Raw genomic sequence first — 16,646 nt, 5'->3', positions numbered from 1 at the left:
ACATTTTCATTTTCTTTAAATCAGGCTAATTTTGGCTTGTTAAAATACTGATACTTACAAAGATTTTATTTTTTGCTGCCACCATTATCCTAGCACCATCAGCAGACCATGAACAACATTTCACTATCACTTCCATATCCTCTTGAGGCTCCTCTGAATTTAGGAAGAACTGCTTCACATTAATACTTTTCCTCTCATTTGCTGATTTCACATCCCAAAGCTTCAGATTACAAAAATAAAAAAACTGTTTAAGTTTGTTTAAATCTCAAATCACACCTCTAGAATTCTACCTGGATCAAATGCAAATATTCACTTTTTCTAATGAATTGTTTTCTTATGCATGACTTTAAAAATTAAGTACTCCAGCTTCATTCAGCACCTTCTTAAAAAGAAAAAAACAAAAACAAAAAAAAAACTAGAAGCACTGCTTGAAATGCAAAATGCAGAATGTAAAACTAAATAAAATGTTAAAAATTCCTTGCATGCTGTGGAGGAGGCTACAGATTAGGTGTTGACAGTAAGGATGAGAGTAGAAGAAAGGCAAGAGGAGACGCACAACTGGCCACTGCTGCCCTCTGCTGTGCCAGGCATGAAGTTCCCATCCACTTCATGCACAGCCTGGACACCACACACGGCCCAGTTCAAACCAAGTTAGAAACCCAGCAGAGCACCCAGGAACATAAGGAAGTCCCTGAAAACAGAAAATAAAGAATATGCTGAAAGGAAGCAAGACACCTTGTGTGTTTGGCGGGGCCAGACGGAGCTCGAAAACTGGACCCTGAGAAGTAGGATACAAAAGACTCTAAACCTCACTGACTAGCAGAGCCACCTGAACAGCACAAAAGAAAAAGGCCTTCAAGAAGACCCATCTTCACTCCCCTGGGCCTTGAGCAGCAACCCAGCTTCACAGAGTGATAACGGCTGCCATGCCCAGACCAAGGGTTGGCCAAGGGCAAGGACAAAAAAAAAAAAAAAAGGAAAAAGAAAAAAAAGCTGTTTCTGAGGCTTTAACTCAGCTTCCAAAGCACAGCTCCAAGGTAAAACCAGATTTGTCTGACCAGGCACATTTTTAAATCTCTCTCAAGTTTAGAGACGTATGATATACACTAAGGAATATAGCCAATACCAAAACCTTTCCCCTTGCAACAAAATTGGATGAAGCAAGAGACATCAGGTACTAAAATAGCCTTTCTTGATACTTAGAGAGAAAAAACAAAAAACAAAAACCCTCCATATAAAAGCCAGAAGCTTCAGTAACGTCAACTAGGATATATGAGAAATCATACTGTTTCCCTCTTAATATAAAAAACAAAGAAACCACTGCCTAAAAAGAAAAAAAAAAAAAAACTAACACAAGCCAATTTCATTAAATCTGTCTAAACTGCATTCTGCATCTGGACCTGACTTCAGCTCCTATCCAATGAGTGGTGAAATTCCACGTATCAAGGGACCAAGTAAATACCAGCATTTGATTTTGAGTAAGTCACTCACTATATCAAGGGCCCATGTGCACCCTGGCCCTTGTGTGTTTAAATGGCAATTTTTAAATAAAACTCACATTTTGAAATGGTTTATCAACAGGGCCTGAAAAACACATGCTGATCAACATGATACCCTGCAAAATGCTTAGAAGATTACAGAGCCATTTGGGACAGGAAATAATTTTACAGTTCTTGATCCTCTCAGAAGGCAAAAGCTTTAGAAGACTTTGACCTTGAAATGCTGTTATCCAACATCATTTTGCAGGACCTCTGCTTACTACCTGTCACTGTATCAGCATGAACCAGCTAACGATACTGGCTTAACAGCGCTGTGGGAAAGCGCCCACAAACACGGCAGTTCTCACCAAGAGTGCAATAATGTCTCTCCCCCGCTGCTAGTGCTCTGTGCTCTACAATCACATTTTGATACACATGAAGTCAAAATCCTGTCCCTGAAGACTTTTAACATTTCTTTCTTTTAAGTTTGGAGAAGTCTTAATTTGATTTGAAGGGACACAGCAAAGGTTTATCATCACGAACACATTAACCACTATTCTATAAATAAATAAATCAGGTATAGATAGCTCTCTCAAAGGGTTTACAGGTCAATAAAGGAGGTAAGACAAGCCCGTAAGTGACTCTAAGACAAGGTACATCAAATGTGTCATTTGAGAGGAAAAGATACAGCCCAGTGGGAATGTTAGACCCAAGCTGTGGGCTTGAGTGAACAGTTGTTGCAGAGGAGGACACCCTGAAGATCAGCCTACTGTAGACCAACGTAGGATGGACAGAATTTCGACACTAGAAAAACAAAAGGAACACTCCATGGCCTAGATTCTAGGCTAAAGGGTCAGCTTAATAAACTAAAGTACAAAGGGGAAAGCAAAGACAATGAAAAGGGAGAACAGGCTGCAGTCTGGGTGCAGCATCAGGTGCCTGAACACATCCTGGACACGCCCTCACCTGTTCTCAGAGCACCCTTTTACTATTTCCATCGCTTGTCTATTCCCTTACCTCGGTCTCCAACTGGATTCTGAACAATTATTAGGAATTAATTGTTTGGTGTTTTGTTTTGTTTTAGTATTTAAAACCCAAATGCCAGTGTCTAGCACAAAGTATTTAATAAATAATCAAAAAATACATTTTAAGTGAAAAGACAGATTCTTCTCATGTTTCAAGCACAGGTGAGTAGAAACAACAGTGTTACTGAAGGAAATAGGGTTCAGGTTCAAGATGCAGATAGAACACATACATTTATCTTCATACCCTCCCAAAATCCATGTAAAACCAATGGTAAAGAGAATTTTTCTCTGTAGGCGTAGTTCATAAGGCAAAGGAGAAAGGAAGAAGAGATAACAACAACAAAACTGTAAAGGCTAAAAAAAAAAAAGCAGAAAGACAAACAATAAGGAGACTCCTAAAAACTACATCCTGAGTCCACCATGGGGAAAGCCAAGAAGCAGCCCAATTCATACCATAAAATTCCTAAAAGGCTGAGGAACTATCGCACCAGGTACCCTCTGATAAGGGTGGGGAATCACTACAAGTCCCTTGAAATCCCCTCCCCACCTATGCAATCCAAGTCACTGTATCCCCACTCTAGCTGAAGAGTAGAGGGTTTTTCTATACCTGGCACAGTTGAGAGCAGGGTCACCATTCTGAAAATAGGGAAATTGAGAGAGAGTCTATATCCCAAATGCTAAGATCTCTACCTAAACATCTTCTTCCCAACCAGACTTACACCCTACAGGTAGAAGACCAAAGACTAAACTTGCCAACCAGACTTACACCCTATAGGCAGGAAACGGAAGACTTTTCTCTGAATATCCAACAAGATCAAGACAAAAAGATCTAAGGAGTATGACGTTAGGAGTTTACCATCAAAAATGGCAGGCAGATAACCGTACAGAGAAACTCACAATCAGCAAGCTCACAATTCCCTATCAGCTTTTTGGTGCTGCACTCTTAAATATGAGCAGGATATATATCTAATACATATACAGATCTTCCTCAACTTACTATAGGGTTACATCCCAATAAACCCACCGTAAGTTGAAAATGTATTTAATAATGGAACCTACTGAACAGCATAGCTTAGCTTTGCCTACTTTAAACATGTTCAGAACACTTACATTAGCTTACAGCTGGGAAAGATCATCTAACAAAGCCTATTTGATAACAAAGTGTTGAATATCTCATGTAATTTATAAAATACTGTACAAAAAGCGAAAGACAGAATTGTACTATAGATACAGGCAGGTTGCAAGTGTATCGGTTGTTCGCCGTCCTGACTGCATGGCTGACTGGAAGCTACAGCTCACGGTCACTACCCAGCATCACAAAGGAGGCTCATACTGCATATCACTATCCAGGGGGAAGATTAAAATTCAAAATTTGAAGTACAGTTTCTATTGAATGTGTATCACTTCTGCACCATCATAAAGTTGAAAAATCCTAAGTCAAACCATTATAAGTCAGAAACCATCTGTAGATATATCCAAGATCAGATAGGTAAGCTGTATCTCTAAAATGCAGACAGAAACCAAAACCAACAGAGAAAACAGCAACTATACATGAATATGAATTTTTTAAAAGAAACTATTAACACTCACAAAAAGATAAAAGACATTGCATCCATGAAACAAAAATAGGAAAAAAGGAAACTGATCATAAGAATGGGTACTTAAAAACATGACAACAGAAATTAAAAATCCAACAGAAGGATTAGAAAGTAAAGCTAAAAAATAAAGCTAAAGAAATCTTCCAGAAAGAAGGGCAAATGGACAAAGAGAAGGAGAGAAAAATAATAACCAAAAAAACAAACAGGAATTCAAGAAAGAAAAAGTAGAGAAGAATAAATCAAAAAAATTAAAGGAAGCCTATAGAACTGAAGTATTTGAATTTCCATATTGAAAGAAGCCACCGAGGGACACCTGGCTGGCTCAGTCAGTTGAAAGTCCAACTCTTGGTTTTGGCTCAGGTCATGGTCTTGAAGCTGGGGGATCAAGCCCCAAGTCAGGCTCTGTGCTCAGTGCAGAGTCAGCTTCAGATTCTCTCTCCCTCTCACTCACTCTGTCTCAAATAAATATTTAAGAAAGAAAGAAAAAGAGAGAAAGAGAGACAAAGGGAAGGAAGGGAGGGACGGAGGGAGGGAGGGAGGAAGGGAGGGAGGGAGGGAGGAAAGGAAGGGAGGGGAGAAAGGACAGGAAAGGAACGGAAGGCAGCCAGGCAGCCAGGCAAGCAGGCACCAAGTGCCAAGCACAATAAATGAAGACAAACCCACACCAAGGCACACTATCATGAAATTTTTAAGAAGAAAAAATACTGGGGATAAAGAGAAGGTCTTTAAGAACAAACCAAGAAAGAAGACAAGAAATCTAAGAAACAGGGTTTCAAGTCAAGAGAAAAGCAAAAGGAATCACCAGGATAATAAAGGGAGATCCCAAGATGGCAGCTGGATGCTGAAGTAGTTTCACCAATCAGAATGGAGCAAGACCCAGAACCCTCCAAGAAAGTTATTTCCAAGAAGAGAAAATTTATCAAACACCTGATAAGTTTGAATAACTTAAGCAATTTAGACAAGGGATAATTTGAAGGTGAATTAGTGACAAGCACATTAGAAAAATAAGCATAATGTGTTAAAAAAAATTACAATGTTAAACGTACAACACATTTTATCCCAAGGAAAAACAAGCTGTATCAGAAAGGAAAAAACTCATACTACATGACTCAACTGTGACCAGTTACAATGATATAAATCCTGGACGTTGATCTAATCAAAATCACAAAACATACAGGAACCACAAAAGGGGGTCAAGTTTGGGAAGAATATAATATGTTCAGTGTGGAGCACGGTAAGTTTGAGGCACAGTGTATTATCTAAGTGAAAACGACTAGCAGATGGTTAGAGATGCAGGACCCAAGCACACAAGAGAAATGAGGGCTGGAGGTAACACAGCTGAAAGTCACTCACAGAAGAGATGAGAGTTCAAGCCATGGGACTGATGAACCGGGATGAAAGAAAGGTAATGAAGCTGGTATTCAAGGTTAGATGCTTGAGGAACAGCTATATTTAGTGGGCAGGTAAAAAAGATAAAGAAGGGGTCAGAGAGATAAAAGGAAAAAGTAGAAAACACTGATGGCAGAAGAGGAGAGTTTCAAAAAGGAAATATAGTTGGTTGATGGGGGAAGAAGTGAATACTGGCAATACAACAAAAAGAGTAAGTCTTGGATAAAGAAAAATATCAGATGTCACACTAATCCAAAGAGCATTAACCTTTACAACAAAAAGAATGGAGACTGAAAATAAAACTGGATTTTGCATGCTTCAAGGAAATACAAGAAAGATGGGGCCAGGCTTAACAAGTTTTAAATACTGAGTGAATAGTGAGGAAATGGAAGCAAGTACAGGTGGCTTAAGAAGTCTACCAATAGGGGCGCCTGGGTGGCGCAGTCGTTAAGCGTCTGCCTTCGGCTCAGGGCGTGATCCCAGCGTTCTGGGATTGAGCCCCACATCAGGCTCTTCTGCTGGGAGCCTGCTTCTTCCTCTCCCGCTCCCCTGCTTGTGTTCCCTCTCTCGCTAGCTGTCTCTCTCTGTGTCAAATAAATAAATAAAATCTTTAAAAAAAAAAAAAAAAGAAGTCTACCAATAAAGGGAAAAACAGAATGACTATTTCAGGGGATAACCTAACCCATGAAGAATCAAAGGTTTTTCACTTTTTGGTTTTAGAAAGGCCCAAGAACATGTGTAGGCTGTGGGAAAGGATCCCAAAGAGAAGAAAAGCTAAAGATACAAAAAGAAAGAAAAAATAATCAGTGAAGCAAAGTGTGCAGGGGAAGAAGAAAAAAAGGAGCAGCAGGCATAAGTAGAGAACTTTCTGGGAACTGAGATGAGAAAAAAAGAAAGGGAGTTGGGACTTTTATGGCAATCTTTGAGGAGACTTATGGAGGAGAACTCTTAATGGGTGGTGTCAACCCTCTGAATAGATAGGAATGAGGTAAGGTAATCTCCAGAGAATGCAAAGGATGCAGTGACCAGATTGGGGGCTTAAGAACAACAGCAGAAGTCTGGAATTGGAACTATGATGGATACAGCAAATCAATTAGGAATGAACGGACCAGAACTTGGCAGCAAAGAAGGCAAGTTGAGCTACACACCTTAAATTTATAAAACAGATAAATAGTCTGGTTTCACAAATGTCTTGAACATTAAACAACCTAATAATAACGGAATAGTGCTAAGGAAAATGAAATATTCCCAGAACTTGGAATTAGCAACAGTGATAAGATGGAAAAACTTGACTTGAGATATAAAATGTCTTCTTCTGAAGTGATTCACTTAACAGAAAACAAGAAATAACAGGCTCATATAACTGAAAGATTCTCTCAGAAAAGGGTTGTCTTAACCTGTCCAAGTGCATTCTGAAAAGCCTCCTCTGGTATGGATTGTCCTAAAGGAAGAGACGGGTATTTAGTATTTGTAGATAACATGTCATAGAAGTCAAAATCTATTTACCTGAATATTCTACGTAAGAATGCTCCCAACATCTACTGACAGCCAGAAAATTCTTTAAAGTAGAATTCTACCCAGAAAGGGCTCCTAGATGCCCTGAAGTAATTTATACAAAAACGAGTTCTCTTCAGTCAGCAAAGAGAGATCAAAGATTCAACCAGAGGATCAGCATCAAGAGACTTCACCTTCCTGTGACTGAGGAGTTCCTATCAACGTTAACAAACCTCCTTCTCCAGTGGGTCTAACAAACAAAATAGTGCCCGAGAGGGTTCAAGTATTTCCCCGGAAAAAATATATGTCAAGAAAACGTATTGAGTGCATGTTTTGAGTACAATTCTGTAGTATGAACTTAATAGAGTACAAGAAGATGCAAGCTCTCCGCAGATCATAAATCTATATTCAATCCTATCAAAGAAAAGAAGACATATGAAAATGACTGAACTGAACAGCACAACACATTTACAAGTGGAAGTGAGAAGATAAACTGAACAGTTTCTATCAATATATATAGATAGAGATGGATGGATGTACCCAGAACCAGATAGAGGGATGTGATAAGAGGACACTTTCTGAAGAAGGCTTTGCATAAAGGTTTAAGGGTCGTTAAAAAAATATGGGCAAGTGAATTGGAGGCCAAAAATCCCAATAAAGACTAATGAAATATATATAGGAACAGTAGCTTGACATTAGCTACCAAATTATCTTGCCCAGAACAATTAGTGTTAAGGGGGCTAGAAGAAACAAACTGGACAGGAACAGAGGTAGCAGAATGATGGAAGGTAAAAAGCCTTATAAACAGCTGCACCTGATGAGCCTGGGTTTATCACGATTTATAATGTGGTACTTTTGTGTCCCAACTGAAGGTGGCAAGATGAAAATAGAGATAGTTACTCTAGCAGTTCTGTACCAAGATTAGGAGAGATGGAGAACACATCTTAGAAAGCTGCTATCAAATATAAAGAGATGACAGCATGAACCACAGTAAATACTACAGAATGAGAGGGGAAAAGGTAGACCGAAAGACTAGGTCAAAGATGGATTGGACTTAAGACCAAAGAAAGAAAGGAGAATCAATGAAGAGGAGACTAGAATGATGGCAGAGACAGGAACAATAAAGAAAGTGGGATTAGGATCTTATCTGAGAAGGTGAAAATTTAAAGAATTTCATTTTTTTAGGACTACAAATTTCAGGAGGCTGAATATACTTTTTTCCCTAGTTCTGAATTTTTCCTGCATAGGACTTCTGAAGAACAGGAAAATATAAAATAAATGGTCTTTACAAGTAAAATAAAATAACATAAAATAAAAGTAGGGCCTTTACAAAGTTCACCCCACAGACCTCAAAATTTTATGAAGCCATAAATACACACTTAAAAATTAAGAATTCAAAATATATGAACTTTAAACCATAAGGCAGTAAACCATTCATAATCATTATAACAATCAATTACAGTTATATTAAATGTGCTCCTGGAAGTTGAAAGAAAAAGCTCTTCCTGTAGAAATGAGAAAAAGAAAACCCTATTTCTATAACCAAATCATAAAACCACAAAATTACAACCAATTTTAATAATAAACAAAAGCGTACCTTTAATGTTCCATCAGCTGAACAACTAGCCAAAAGCTTATCATCTGGTGAAAATCTGCAATGATTGACTGAATTTGTGTGGCCAAACATGGTATTTCGACATTCTTTTTGATTCAAATCCCAGAGCTATTTAAGAAAGAAAAAGATAACTAAAAAACTAGTACTGAATAAGGAAAAGTTAGAAATCCCATAACGTTCCTTCCCTCCCATTTAAGCTTTTTCAATTACAGAAAAATGTTCAACTCATAGTAATGCAAAGGTGTCAAACACAAAGGTAAACTTGTGATTACCAAGTAATGGGGCAGCCCTTAGATCAGCACCTAAATCTGTTAAGGGACCAAAAGCTTACCTAGGCTTTTAGTCTGAGCACAAAGTAACTAAATAATTACTGCTTATTTTAACAAAGTAGTTTGGAATTGTTATTATTTTATTCAGCTCTCTAATAAGTAATACATAAAATGCTACCAAATTTTTTAGTTGCTGGGTTACCCAAATGGTCATTTCTAAGGTTTCCCAATGCAAATCCTGACTCTACTTATTAGGCTAAAATCTATTAATGCTCTAAATAATGACTTGAAAAATACGAAGATAGCAAAGATAGATATAAATACATTTGACAGGAAATAGAAGAGGCTTGAAGAGCAAGTTAACACCTCTAGGAAGCAACCAACCAAATCCAGAATCCACAGGACAAATGACTCAATTTCTCTAAGTAATCAAAAGAGGCAGAGGGAAAGGAGAACTTCTATAGAATAAAAGAGATTTACGAGGCATAACAACTAAATGTCACCTGAAATTTGTATTGATTCCAACAAATTTATGGCAGAAAGATATGGTTTTTGGGGGGCATTTGGGGACTCAGTCAGTTAAGCATCTGCCTTTGGCTCAGGTCGTGATCAGGGTCCTGGGATTGAGCCCTACATCAGGCTCTCTGCTCAGTGGAGAGACTGGTTCTCCCTCACCCTCTGCCCTGCCCTTGCTTGTGCTCTCACTCTCTCTCTCAAATAAATAAAAGTCTTTAAAAAAAAGAGATATATATTTTTTTAAGAATGATGGGGAAGGGCACCTAGATGGGTCAATCAGAGGAGTGTGTGACTCGATCTTGGGGTTGTGAGTTCAAGCCCCACGTTGGGTATAGAGATTACTAAAAATAAATAAACTTAAAAAAAAAAGAACAATGGGGAAAAGTGAACATGGACTAGACAGATCACAAAACTATTATTTATTATGTTAGGTGTGACAATGGCATGGTACTTCGGTTTAAGACCTCAGATATGCCAAAAAAAAAAAAGGGAGGGGAGGATGAAGAATAAGATTGGCAAAATATTAGTAATAGTGAGAGCTAGACAATGGATACCACAAGGTTTTATTATTGTATTCTCTCCTTTTGGGTATGTTTGAAAAGTGAATAAAATATAAATAAAAAGGGCTATAATCCTCTCTGGGGAGTTATGCTAACTATATTAAACATGGAAGAAGAAATCATCCATCCCCAAAATTAATATTGACAAAAATCCTTTGGAAATGACCAGTGAGGTAAGTCCTGTTCTTCATGTCCACCTCCAACCTAGACTTCTTTATCCTAGTCCCAGGTAAATCCAATTTTTCAGATACGGCAAGTCACATGGGGCAGCTTCAGATTTACATATTTTCATTGCCTTCTCTCAGTTCAAGAGTCACAAGAAGTGAGTTCTAATTGTCCACGTGGTAATACAGGTGTGGTATGGCAGATCTTAAAGTAAAACTTGTCCTTAATTAAAATTGTTGACTAACCAATAGAACCCATAGATCTCTCTTAGCTCTCACATCCTAGAGCTTTTTGTCTGTAATTAAAATGAGGAAACATAAATTTCTTCACCCTACAAAATGTTAATAAGAAACATCAAAAATTAATCATAAATAATACATAAGTCTTAGTTTTTTAGAGATGGATTTATTCAATAAGGTAAAGCATATCTGAGGAAAATGAGCTATGATTATAAGACTACATTAGTCTGTTATTTTAAACCAATCCAGTGTTTTCAAATTGGGCTATGCAGGCTTCTAGGGATTCCAGAAACATGTCTGAAAGGGGCTACTAGGAGGAAATAAGAGAGGGAACAAGCGAGTGTACAAAAGCAAGCTTAGGGGCACTTGGGTGGCTTTGTCAGTTGAGTGTCTGACATACGCTCAGGTCATGATCTCAGGGTCCTGGGATAGAACCCCGCGTCAGGCTTCTCGCTCAGCGGCTGAGCCTGCTTCTCCCTCTCCCTCTGTTCACCCCCAACTCCCCCACGCATGCACGCACACTCGCACACACTCTTTCTTTCAAATAAATAAATAAAGTCTTAAAAAAAAAAAAATCCAAGACCACACCCCACTTCAACCAGAGCAATGGGCTTTATCTCTTACACACTGAGCTTCTCTGTAAGTTTTCTTTTGGAGGAAAAAAAAAAAAAAGATAAAGTTTCAGCTTCCTGAATTGAAGGGGAAAGGGAGGACAATTTTCAATATTTTCTAAAGTTTTTTAAAATACTGTACTTAAATGTCAAACACAGAGTCTATGAGGTTTTTCAAACTGAAATGGTTTGCCCAACCCTCCCAAAAATATAATGTCCCTTTGCAAAGATGGTGTGACATTAAAAAAGACAGGGCAGAAACCAAACCAAAAAACAATCCAAAGGAAGTTAGTGAATCCTTCTGGAACCCCCGAGAATTTGATCTAGCTATCTTCAATATGCCACTTCAGAGAAGAAAAAGATATAATCTTTTATAATTTGTAACTACAAAGCATTATCAAACATATATGAAATGCATATCTGTTTTTGGTTTTAGTTTCTTTTTTTTTTTCCTATCAGCACCTTTTTTTCCTTCCTCCTTCTAATAACAGAACCTCTCTTCTGAATCAAGCCCCACTTATAATTCAAGTAGAGCTGACCTCACCTCATTTGTCCCATTTCTACATGGATAAATTTGTAATCTTTGACCAATTCAAGGATTCCATCCTACTGGCCCACTAGGGTTATTTAACAATGAGCATATAAGCCAAACCAGTTCAAATAGTCTTCTTTAAAATTAAATCTATGGGACCTGGGAAAAAATAAGTTTCTCCTCCTCTGTGACTATAGCTATAAGACCCATGTAAGCCTGTAAGTGAGAACAGCCATATTTCCTGCCACACAGAAAGAACATGCCTGAACCAACAAAGAGAGAAACAGAGCCTAAAGATGGAGAGGAGATTAGGCTCCAAGAATATAATTTAAGCATCTGGAATCAGTTATGCCTAAAGCCATGCTCCCCCTAGACCTTTCAGTTACATGAACTAATAATTTCTTTTTTTTTTTGGCTTAAGCTAGTATGGAAGTTCCTATCACTACAACCAAAAGAGCCCTGATTAATACAAGAGAAAATCGAAAAAGATGTTCTGATGCATCTATCAAATTTGTTTACACAATTATCATTATCCACACTTACTTTGAGGAAGCAGTCACTTGATGCAGTGGCTAAGAGAAGGTAATGACTGTTGTTGGTAAAGTGGCAGCAGTTGACTTGCTCTGAGTGCTCATCATAGATATGCACTAGTTCCCCTGTCATAGAATTCCAGATCTAAAGAGAATAAAGAATAAAATTTACAACTACCCCTTACTATGAAAGGGAGAACAGAAGAGCAAACAGATGTGAGCTGTTTTGTGGCAGATTTTCCCAGTTGGATATGAGGCTAATGAATACCCACCCCTTCTCTAAAATATGTCCGTATTTTTCCAGGATGTTTTTTAAAAAATTACTTGCAAGTCTACACGTGTGCCCTTTTATAGCACAATTAGAATCCCATGAAAACTACAGTCTTCAAGGGCAAGACTGCACATGTTCACATGAATGACAGTAGACAGAAAAGTACTATAAAAGGGATGGAATAATGGACTTTAGATCAGAAGGATTAAGTCCAAGTCCTGGCTCTACCATTTACCAGTCCTTAATTTATCTACATCACAGTTCCCTCCTCTGTAAAATGAGTATACTTATTCCCATCCTACACAATTCAAGCTACCAAATGAGATAAAGGACATGCTAAGTTTACTGCTGACTTCAAGGTATCAATAAAAAGTAAAGGCAGATGGATCAGTGAAAAAAATTAAGGCTTTAGATGCTGAGGGAAACCTAGCTTTGCACCCTGGCTCCCTTACTTATCAGTTAATGTGAGCTTGGGCAAATGACTTCATCTCTGAACCTATTTCCTCACCTGCAAAATGGGATCAATACTTATTCTGCAAGTTGTAGTGAGAAATTGATACTGTAATATAACAGAGTGTGTAGTATAGGGCCTCACACAGTGTTAAATTCCCAAGCAGAAGTAATCATCATTCTAGTTACTATGTAAGACAACAAAGCAGTGTGTTCTAACAACAAACAAAAGAAATAAATTACCCAGTCTTCACTGGGCTCTGAACTTTCCGGAGGTATTAATGTCCCTCCCACAGCATTTTTTTTTTTTTTTTTTAATTTCTAAGTAAGCTCTATGCCCATTATGGGGCTCGAACTCATGACCCCAAGATGAAGTATCACATGCTCTACCACCTGAGCCAGCCAGGCATCCTGCATTTTTTAAATCTTATCAAAGCACTCACCAGAGGTCCAAAGTATTTATTTTTAGAAAGTTCTTTAATAGACATTTGCACCTCTTGTTTTATATTTTGAGTACTTAGAAAATAGAAACTCAGTGTTATCTCCTTTTATTCCACATAGCTCTGACTTTGGAACTGCGCAAGACTGGCCAACTCCAAGTGTGACTCGGTAGTGGCTATGGAGTTAATCAACTGGTTGGTTGCAAAGCCACCTAGAGTTCAATCTATCAAGAAGTAGGTTTTTCCAAGGTCTTAATTTGTCTGGACACTCCCAAGTCTTCTTCAAGTAGGTACAGACCCCAGGAAAACTTCCAAACCAATTTTCTTGCTCCTAGGTCCACTAAGACCCACCCCATCTGGCCAGTTTCAACAGTTCTTCCTTCTTTCCTCCCTCCCTCCTTCTTTCTTTATCCTTCTCTTTCTTCCCCTCTCCCTCTCCTATTTATCTGTCTGCCTATTTATTTGCAGTACTCCCACCAAGTCAGGATCCACCTCTTTTTAAAAAGCCTAAAGCAAGGGGCACCTGGGTGGGTCAGTCGGTTGGGCATCCAACTCTTGATTTGGCTCAGGTTATGATCTTGGGGTCATGAGATCGAGGCCCAAGTCAGACTCCACACCCAGTGGAGACTGGGATTCTCTCTCTCCCTTCCCTGCTCACACATGCACATGCTCTCTTAAAAAAAAGAAAAAAAAAAAGCCTTAAGTGAGGTGTTTGGGGTGCCTGAATGGCTCTGTTGGTTGAGTGTCCAAATCTTGATTTGAGCTCAGGATCATGAGATGAACCCGGCATCAGGCTCCACACAGCATGAAGCCTGCTTAAAATTCTCTCTCTCTCTCTCTTTCTCTCCCCCCGCCCCTCCCCCACCCCAACCTCCCCACTCTGCACTCCCGCTCTAAAAAAAAAAAAAAAATCTGGGTTGCAGTTCATAAATTATGTATTTTACAACAGGAATCCAATCTCAGACAGTAATTTTGTGCAGCAACACTTTCAATCACAATGCCCTCAAAGATTCCAACTGATATTTATCCCATAGACCTATCAATAATAAACAGTAGGGAAATTCATTAATTTGTAATTGTTTCTCCCAGCTGTCTGGTAAGTATCTCAGGCTGAGAAACCTAGACATTTTTGCTGGTGCTTAAAAATAGTGTTAATTTGCAGTGGATAAAATCTGGTTTGCCTCAAGTTAGTAGATCAATAGGCAAGAGTCCTTTACCCCTACTTACCCTAGTCCCTCTACTATGGAAGAAGAAAATGAATTCTACGGTAATTACAACTGAAGAGAAAAATATTTCCATACCTTCACTTTTTTATCCACTGAGCAGGTTGCTATAAATCTGTCATCTGTAGAGAATGCACAACAAAGCACTTCATCCTCATGAGCCTTGATTTCTAGCAGTTTCTCTCCTGTTTCAGCTTTAAACACCTGCACAAGCAACAATAAAGTTTTTTACCATAAACCAATGGCCACCATTCGAAAAAATCTTTCTTTAAAAGATCTTAATCCACATTATTTTGCAATAGTAATGAACTTTGGCAAAACCACTCCAAAAAACAGAGTATCTGTCAGAATTTATATGCCTTAACATACAGAACTATCCCTTATTAAATGTTTGTAGGATCAATAAAAAGAGTTAGCAGAGTATAGCTTCAGTTCTTGAGATTAGTTTGGCGAAAGTCTTTTTCTTTTTTTTTTTTTTTTTTTTTTTTTAGTTTGGCAAATTCTTAAACAGAAAACAGTTCATTCAGTATGTTTTCTTTCTGGGGCTCAAAAGCCAAAATTAATAAAATTAGTAATAAAGCACACATATAAAAATAAGGTTTATAGTCATAATCTTGCAAAGACTAAACCTAATCTAAATATCAAAGTTTTAGCTAATCTGATCCTGTTTCCTTCAAAATCAAAAGGCAGAGCACAAATTTTAAAAAAACCACTCATTCATGTATCCCAAAAACAAACGAGAACTTAAATTCCTTCAAGCACCTTAGGAAATATCTAGTCCAATTCCTATTTATAGGCAGAAATCTGTGTCTGAACCTGTGATAAAGTAGGTATTTTGGGGCGCCTGGGTGGCACAGCGGTTGAGCGTCTGCCTTCGGTTCAGGGCGTGATCCCGGAGTTATGGGATCGAGCCCCACATCAGGCTCCTCTGCTATGAGCCTGCTTCTTCCTCTCCCACTCCCCCTGCTTGTGTTCCCTCTCTCGCTGGCTGTCTCTATCTCTGTCAAATAAATAAGTAAAATCTTTAAAAAAAAAAAAGTAGGTATTTCACTTAATCACTGTTTTTTAATCAGAGCTCTGTCCACTGTGCTATGGAGTCCTTACGTCTTTTAACAATTTGCATTCCCTCATTACGCTTAGAGGGCGCATGGATGACAGTAGCTGACCGCTAGGGTAAAAGGTACTTTTATGTCACCTGGCAACTTTAAAATTATGAAAACACACAACCACATCTTCTAAATTTCCAGAGAAAGCTTTCATAAAATGTTTAAGAGATTTGGATTTCTCTACTTCTAATGTGCAATTTTCTTCAATTTTCAGATTTAAATATATTCTAATATGCACAGTATTGGGTACATCCTCTTTGAATTTTTCTCAAGAGATATGTTTTACCTGTAAGGTTTTATCAACTCCACAAGAAGCTATTCTTTGACCATCCTCAGAAAAGCAAGCATGGTAAACAGCATCTGTATGGGGGCGGACAACTAAGCGGGAAAGATTCTTGATGTTTTTTTTGTTTCTACATACAAGGAGAAAATGAACAGAAACCCAGTAAGTAAAAGTAATTTTTTTCAGTAATAAAGTAAACTGCCTTTTAACATTGTTGTGTTGCCAAAAATACAAAATTCTTAAAATTAAGTTACCACCACGTAAATGACAGCACATATCTCCTGAAGGAAAAAAGCATTACGAAAGTGGCTTTTTAAGAGAAATGCTACCCTATATAAAGCAACCTGTCAGGTGCTGCAAATGTCTGAGTTGGGAGAAATCTAACTAATCAAATACATGTTGCTTTCTATTTTCCTTTGATACATTAATGATAACATGTGCAGAGAAAACATTATGTAAGGATACCTTCAAAAAAATCTCCGTTGTTTTTAAAGGGAAAGAAGCCAGGGCGCCTGGGTGGCTCAGTAGGTTAAGCAACCCGACTCTTGATTTCAGCTCAGGTCATGATCTAGGGTTGTGAGAGTGAGCCCACCACACGACTCCATACTGGCCATGGAGCCTGCTTGAGATTCTCTCTCTCCTTCTGCCCCTAGTCGCTCTCTCTCTCTCTCTAAAATAAAAATTTTTTAAAATAAAGAAGCCATAGCAAAACGAAGCTCATTCCCTAACTAAAGTATGACACTACACCCACCGTTAACGATGACGTACTTTATTTTTTTTTTAAGATTTTATTTATTTGAGAGAGAGCAAGTGAGCAAGCGAGCACACGAGCAGGGGGAAGGGGCAGATGGA

The 16,646-nt window shown here is 38.3% G+C and overlaps 1 protein-coding gene across 1 annotated transcript in view; it reads right to left on the bottom strand.

Moving 5' to 3' along the window:
* APAF1 (apoptotic peptidase activating factor 1) overlaps positions 1–16,646 on the bottom strand; it is a 79,822-nt gene that overhangs the window by 35,276 nt on the left and 27,900 nt on the right. Inside the window, 5 exon segments of the mRNA XM_040637354.1 lie at positions 59–220; positions 8,582–8,707; positions 12,035–12,166; positions 14,484–14,609; positions 15,798–15,924. Coding sequence (XP_040493288.1) covers positions 59–220; positions 8,582–8,707; positions 12,035–12,166; positions 14,484–14,609; positions 15,798–15,924 — 673 coding nt within the window.

This window comes from Ursus maritimus, unplaced genomic scaffold (assembly GCF_017311325.1).
Source record: "Ursus maritimus isolate PB19 unplaced genomic scaffold, ASM1731132v1 scaffold_21, whole genome shotgun sequence".
Lineage (NCBI taxonomy): Eukaryota > Metazoa > Chordata > Mammalia > Carnivora > Ursidae > Ursus > Ursus maritimus.
Note: the sequence above shows the minus strand (reverse complement) of the source record. Positions and strands in the feature narration are given on the sequence as shown.